General features: G+C 46.0%; 1 protein-coding gene across 1 annotated transcript; it reads left to right on the forward strand.

The window, feature by feature from the left end:
- Positions 1 to 9: 9 nt before the first annotated feature.
- Positions 10 to 2,390, forward strand: EV420DRAFT_1486398 (uncharacterized protein; the record flags this gene model as incomplete). The annotated part of the gene is made up of 7 exons (XM_060470379.1): positions 10 to 771; positions 828 to 997; positions 1,019 to 1,271; positions 1,320 to 1,646; positions 1,678 to 1,869; positions 1,973 to 2,062; positions 2,124 to 2,390. 7 exons carry the CDS (start codon positions 10 to 12, stop codon positions 2,388 to 2,390), a joined length of 2,061 nt encoding a protein of 686 aa, XP_060323232.1.
- Positions 2,391 to 7,831: the final 5,441 nt, after the last annotated feature.

The raw sequence follows: 7,831 nt of genomic DNA on the forward strand, positions 1-7,831 counted from the left end.
CCTCCCACCATGGCTTCTGAGACTCACATGTCTACCTGTGGCAAATCAATGACAGTGCTGACACAGTGGATCCCTCACAGCCGTGCTGAGATTACCGATGCTCAATGCAAATGTGCTGAAGAAAAGGAACGTCAGCAGGAGGTTGTTGCAGAGCAAAAGCAGGTAAAAGCGGAGAGGTGGCAGATGGCCAAGAAAAAGGTAGCAGCGCAGGAGGATGCCAATGCGAAGGAGGACAGAGAGATCCAGTCACTTCGTCCTGATATCATTCTCATGAAGAAAGGCTTACCTTCGTTTCAGGCTCAGCCACCCAAACAGACGAGAAAGAAGGTTTATCCTACCGATGTCCTCCCACGAGCAGTGACGCCAGTCATTGAGTCGCCACCAGGTGCATTCGCAGTACTTCCAGAAGATGAAGAAGCATTCGCACTGGCATACAATGTTGATTCTGCAGAAGATCTGCCTCCCATGTCCACCGCAGCGACATCAGAGTCTGAGGGGCCGATAGATGATATTATGGATGTTGATGTGCAATCAGAGAGTGAGCCGAATGTTCTAGTCGCTGACAAAGTGGTTGCCATGAATGACAGCTCGGATGACGACTATGTTCCAAAAGAGAGTGACAGCGAGGGGGAGGATGAACAAGCCTTGTTCAAAGAGTTCATGGCGCAACGGCGGAAGGCAAAGCTTGCTGGTTCGATGGAGCAAACCGTATCTGTACCTTCTGAGTTGAAGGCAGACATCGCCACAGCAAAAACTCTGTCAAAGACGAAGGTGAGTACCTTTAAACAGGAATATTAGATGATTGCATATACTTACATGACTCGTAGACAGCGGTTAACAAGTTGGAAGTCCGTCAAGGTATCACAGACTTACACACCATTGCTCCCATGCCAGCGATTCATCCAATGCCAGTGAAAAAGCGTCCAAGCCAGGCATCTGAACAAGATGACCTGTATGAGATTTGTACCTTGGCCATGGCCTTCACACGAATGAAACAGTGACTAACCACAATTCCTAGATCTGCGAAACATCTGAAATCCGAGAGTATTGGAGGTCTCATCACAAATTGGCAGAAAGTGTACAAGGGAAGTGACCCTTCCACTTCTGTGACATCGCTTGCAACGTCCAATGGTGGAGATGAAGTGCAGGAAATCACGGAGAGTCCCACGCCAGGCGAGTTCGCTGAAGACGAGAGTGCCGATGCTGTCAAAAATGCAAGAAAGGCCAAGAACAGGTCTCAAACAGATGGAAAGGGATCCAAAGTTGACAAGGTATTTATTTCTCAGGCTCCTGACCAGACACTGACAGTTTGCCATTAGAAGTCCATCACGGTCAAGCTCGAGCTGGAGAATGTCAATGAGATCGATGGTAAGGAGTGTGGGAAAGTAAAAGGAAGAAAATCGGCGTGGAAGTTCGAAGACTTGCCTCTTCCGTCTGCCTCTGATGTCAAGCTCTTCAAGCAAAAGGTTGTAGTGCCCATCCTTGACTGGTCTGCAATGCTCGAAGGCCAGTTCAGTACCAATAACCATTCCGAGTTGAAGCCTACTGTGGCTGTTCTGTGGAACAGTGCATTTGGACACCTTCCCAAGCATCTCAACAACGATAAAAAACAGCTTCGAGTGGACCACCCAGCCATCATAGGCATCGTAAGTTAACTTTCTTCTCGTGTACATGCAGCTAATGTTCGTGCAGATACAAACTCAAATTTGGTGTCATCGCAGCGAACTTGGAAAAGCGGCCATGGCTGCCATCTATCGGAACTGGAAGCATCCAGATCTCAAGGGGTGCAAAACGGCTGAACAACATGCTGAATGGGTGAAAAATGCGATGAAGAATAAATGGTTTGTCTATGACAAACCAGAGAACACAGTGCGTGCCTTATGCCTGATTCAAATGATACATGTTTGCTGACTGACATTACTTCTAGGCCGTGGAAGGACGTGGAGCATACCTTGGATGACTACTTATCCAGACAATGGCCTACCACATCCAGTGCATGCTCTCAACCCCAACAATGTTTGGACCACCAGCAGGAGCGCTAGCTCTGGCAGCTGCTGCAGTAGTATGTACCTTTGCGATCATCCTTGACCAGATTGCATGTGTAACGAGAGGCCCTCTGGCAGGTTAAACGTGCCCTTCAAGCATGGAAGAAAGGAGTCAACTCTCTCGATGGAAAGCAATCAAAAAATTCACTGGAGAGTTTTGGTGAGGATCCCTGGGCAACGGTTGTCAAACAGCACTTCAAGAACATGAGCACATTGTCGACCAATAAGTGGAATGAGATATATCTTCATTGCCGAGAGTTCAGCTCAGGTGGAAAGGGTGATGATGGGGAAGACTCGGATGATGAAGACGACGATGACAGCGATGATGTGGATATGTCTGAATGATGGCAGGTTAGCAGGTACCATCTCTGAGTCTATCATTCGACATGGCGATGGCCCTGATTTTGGTTCCAGATTCTCCAATTCCGAGTGAAAGTGTTCTCAAACTGTAGCTACCTCTGTCTCAGTGTACAAGCTGTATCTCAACCATTTTTCTGTTGATATAGTAGTATACTAATGCATTGGATATCCTGTTATAATTCAATTGTTTACTGGTGAGAAAACAGCTCAATGCATGCTATAGGGAATGTATAGCTCTACAACCGACACATATAGGAAGGCTATAGGTCTATGAAAGCTGGTATAGAAAACATGCACCCCCCTTATAGCCCTATACCACCTTATAGGGTATAGAAGGGTATAGGAGGGGTGTGCCTATACACCCTATACCGTTTGCGAGATTGCTGATGTACTAGAAATTCAGCGTGGTCACCTGCATGGTACCATGCATGCATGGCACATGGCCATGCAGGCCTGTTATATGGTACTGTTCCCTTCGGTTTATCTCTATTATTTCTTAGTGCCTTCACCTCCATCCCCCTTTTTTCTGATTTACTCACAGTGACTTGTTACTGAGTCTTCTGACTCGCATTGTATTATTACTAAGTAGGAGTCAGAACCCCATAGTATATAAGGCTGTCACTATGTACTGGAATATCAGAATTCTCTCGCCCTTTTCATTGTCTGACCGGACTCAGGCCCGTCTCGATTAGAGCGATATCTCAGGCCACGCAAGTCATTAGTTGAACAAATTGAGTTGAACTTGCCTTGACTGAACATAATTACTGCATGATGATAAGAATGCTTTGCTAAACGTATCTTTGTATCTATTTCTTATTCATTGGTAAAATTTCTGCAACAAATAGACCTTTGTTCAAAAATGTTTCAAATCTCAGTTTTTGCCAATTAGAGTTTTTACACTTTCAAATCTCGGATTCCTAGGTGCCATTGTATCTTCCATGAGTGTATCTATGATTATGATAAGGTTAAATATCGAAAATTAAGTACTCTCTCATTTTTCCAGCTTGAAATTATTAATCCAAAGATGTTGTGACACCATAAACATCAATTCAACGTCGACTTCACATGAATTGCACCTTGATTGCTTCAATACCATCTAATTGATCATCTAATTCCCACAAGAACAACCCTTCCTTATATGCGGATATACCTTGGACCACGAGAGTAACCACGCTAGTGTACCATGCAGCCACGCAACCATGCAGCCATGCAACCATACCATGCAGGCTGACCATGCACTGCCATGCTGACTAACCACGCAGCCACGCAGGCATCACTGGCCCATACAACATTTTCCTCATAAAACCTGTCTTTATTCATATGTCAGTAAGGTATAATGGCCACTTATTTAATTGGCCTCTTTCCTCCGTGCCATTGATACCTATTACCAACCATAGATTATGGGGCAAGAAGAATTCGACGTGGTCACCTGCATGGTTGTGTGGTTGCATGGTGCATGGCTGCATGGTTGACAAATTACGGGACTTCAATCAAAAGTTGATCAAGTCCATCAAACGCGACTTGAGTCGACGTGTTCCGTTCTTTTCTGTTAGTACTTGCATAGAATCAGCTGGATTGTGAATTCCTGAATGTTTAAATATGACAGCTTTAGTGTGATATTGAAATGCTTCAAAATATGGTCAATATCATGAAAATATCATTCAAACTGGATTGCTAAGTTTAAGAACATCAAAAGTATTGTAGCTGAAGTAAATAATTTTATGAGTATCCTAACAGTATAAAAAGGCCTTAGAGGTGATCTGCCAAGCTAGAAGCAATAAGGTACACAATGTGGGGTTCCCAGTTGAGTGGACATGATGAGAAGAATATGGAGTTCTACACTTGATATGAACAGCACCAAAGAAACAAGCGAATTAAGAGGCAATTATACAAATGATACACTTTCTGAGGGAAAACTTATATGGGTTAGTGTGGTGCCTGCGAGGTGCCTGCATGGTCTGCGTGGTTGCATGGTTTGTCAGCATGACAGTGCATGGTCAGCCTGCATGGTGTGGCTGCATGGCTGCATGGTTGTGTGGCTGCATGGTACACCAGCATGGTTACTTGTGTGGTCAAGGTATATTAGTACATAAGGAACGAAAATTCTAGGGAGAATTAAATGACCAATTTGGTTAGTATTAGAGCATTCAAGGAGTAATTGATGTGATGTCAACGTTGAATTAATGTTCATAGTGTCATAACATCTTTGGATTAACGACTTGATGCAGGGAAAATGAGAGAGTAGCTAAGTTTTGATATTTATCCTTCTCATAATCATAGATACATGCATTGAAGATGCAATGGCACCTACAAATCCGAGATTTGAAGGTTTAAAACCTTTAATGGGCAACAATTGAGCATTGAAACATTTTCGAACAAAGGTCTGTTTCTTGCAGACAATTTACCAATGAATAAGAAATACATACAAGTATATGTTTAATGAAGCATTCTTATCATTGCGCAGTATATATGTACAGCCAAGGCAAGTTTAACTCAAGTTCAACTACGGACTTTGCATGGCCCACGTGGCCACGCACCACGCACGCGTGGTACCACGCAGGTGACCATGCAGAATTTCTAGTGCCCTAGATTATGGTGTCTCAAGTCTCGACAAAGTAAGCGGCAACCCCACATCATGTACCTTATTACTTATGGCTTAGAAAGCACCCTTTGCGGCCTTTTCGTGTTTTTGGAATACTCAGGAAATTGTTTTCTTCTGCGGCAATGCTTTTGACGCTCTTCAATTGTGGCAATCCCTTTCAAATGATACTTTTATGATACAGATATCCTTCGAAGTATTTGGATAGTGACACACTTAAGTAGTCATTTTTAAACCTTACAAATACTCTCAATCAAGACGGTTCCATGAAGGCTGCGACAGAAGAGAAGGAAACGCGTTGAGTCGCGTTTGATGGACTTTTGATCAACTTTTGATTGTCCCTGTGATTTGTCAACCACGCTGACGACCACGCAGCCACGCTCCACGCGACCACGCAGCCACGCAGGCTACCACGCAGATTTCTTCTTGCCCCCGTATTGTCCACTTAGGTTCCGTGAGATGTAAAAGTTTCTCCCACGCCAATACTACGACAATGTCAGCATCATGCCTCGATCAAAGAAAAATGTCAGCACGTACAAAACCATCGACGGATTCGCTGGTAGTATCGGCGCATTTGGCATGGCACGATAGGTCCACGCCTGACGGCCCGACGAAGATAGCGACCCCGGCTACGCTTCTCCTGGTTGACAATTTTCATCTACCACCCTGAGCGAGACGGCTTCCTCCATAGAAGGACTGAAAACAATCCATGTGCGTGCCGCGCGGCTGCCATGAATCCAGATACAGATCTACAATGTAGAAGGGGTAGTGTCTTGTCACAATTCTTATGGTTTCGGTCGTCGAGGTGGTGTATTCGGTAACGAGGATAATCTTTAAACCATCAAAGGTGGTCAAACGAAGATGACAATAGCGACGGATCCCGTGGAACAGGATTTACATGCTGGAGAACGGGTCGTGATCGTTGGGACGCTTTGTAGCACGGGAACGATCCTCCGCAGGATACGAGCCAAGGAAGAGTTTCTTGTCGGATACGGCGGCAACATTGGCGTAGCGAGGATAAAAAGAGTCACTCGTGCAGTAGTTTCTGTGGTGTTTACGAGTCGACATCGCGCAGGTTTACCGAAAATCGCCCTTCCAGGTACACGTCAAACTGAAGAAACTCGGGAACCACGTGTATGAGTGCTAGTCTCTGTGGCACTCATAGCCCAGGACAACGTCGTCCTTGGTATAGAGTAGGTGGGCGGGGTATGTGGTGTTGGACGATGGCGGCGGCACAATGACGACCATGATAACTGCATAAACAGTCCCCTCACGTCCTGTCCTTCTTGATGCGTTGGTCAATGACAAAATAGTTGTCGCTACATGAGTCGTCAGGGGGTAGTTGAGGGGAGAAGGTCAACAGTTGCACCGCAGAAACCATGAAGACCATAACAATGGACCCTACGTATGCATTGCTGTCGCTGGTGAGAGAAACGCGACCCCCGGTGCGCTGAATGCACTAGAGAAAATCGTAGTCGTCGTTGAGGGATAACCTGGGATTGAAGTGCGGCAGTAGGCAAAAGGCATCTGCATGGGAAGGGAAGATGTATCGCATTGAATATGTGTACGCTGGAAGTGCCGAGAGAGAAGGAAAATGGAAAAAGGCCTGTTGTTCCGATGCCGTCGAAACAACGCTGCTCGCTTCAGGCCATATGCGAGTTGGATATTATAAGAATTGTTCGTCGAGCCACGATTTCAACCCTGCCAACAGCGACAGAAGAACGTATCTAAGCAAGGCTCAACTAAGTCTTTGCGACAGGAAAATAATGAAACAATACTCACCGGAAAACGTCTTTGGTCTTAAGAATATACCTCGTCGACGGCCGCAATATGTTTGACATCCACGTCGAGCGTGCGCAGTGCTTGGATTCTCTGACAAACGGTAATCCATTTATTGCTTGGGGGATGCGAGAATTGTAATGCTAAGAGAAATGTGAGCGAGAGAAGGGCCGGGTTAGACGCGACATACCGGGTTACGAGTACTATCACCAAATCCTTCGAGGAGTCTTGAACGAGTTATTCTCCGCTATAACATGCTTGCCGCAATCTGGTTCGTGAGCCTGCATTATGAGTTCGGGAGGAACAGAGACCGGAAACAATTCGGAATTAACAGGGCTACCGGGATGTTGAAGAGCGGTCGGAATTCACCGTTGACTGAAGAGGGTGTTCTGTGAAGTTGCAACTGGATCGATTTCCATGACGATTTAGAGCATGTCCTTGAGTGTCGCGCTTTCGTCCAATCGCACCCGGTGCCTGACTAAGCTTAGCAGTTCCGCGGCTAACCGCCCTCTGCACCCCTTCCCTCATCCTAACCCACGCCTCTGCCTCTAACTCCTAACACCTGACCATCACCCGCCATCGGTCCCATGTCCTTGGTACTCGGCATCGTGCAGTCAGTCTCTTCAATGGCGTCGAAATGCGGTTGAGAACGGTAGCTTTGTGCCCACCACAGCTGCGTTCGGTTTATCTCCCAAGTGATAGTCACAGTCATTTGTTACGGGTGCGACAGGACTTATGTTACAAAGAGAGAGCGAGAGGATGATGATGGCAAGAGGGAAAACCCAGCGAGATCAATAGATGTAAACACGGCAGTCGGGCCGATCATTCCCATCTCATCTACTAAAACCTTAACACTTTGGTTTAATGGCGAATGTTGCGTTACCAACAGCGGGAAGTTTTTTCACGTTCAATTCCCACTGAGGCGGTCTCTGAGCCCTATGAAATTTTTTTTTCCCAGAGCACCGACGGGCTACGCAATACAAGTGCAGGAGTGTGGGGAGGGATGCCAATAAGTACAATTCTTCGCAGCAGCGGGATGGGGCAAGTC

This window comes from Desarmillaria tabescens (genome assembly GCF_030435595.1).
Source record: "Desarmillaria tabescens strain CCBAS 213 chromosome Unknown EV420scaffold_87, whole genome shotgun sequence".
In the NCBI taxonomy this organism is placed as follows: Eukaryota; Fungi; Basidiomycota; class Agaricomycetes; order Agaricales; family Physalacriaceae; genus Desarmillaria; species Desarmillaria tabescens.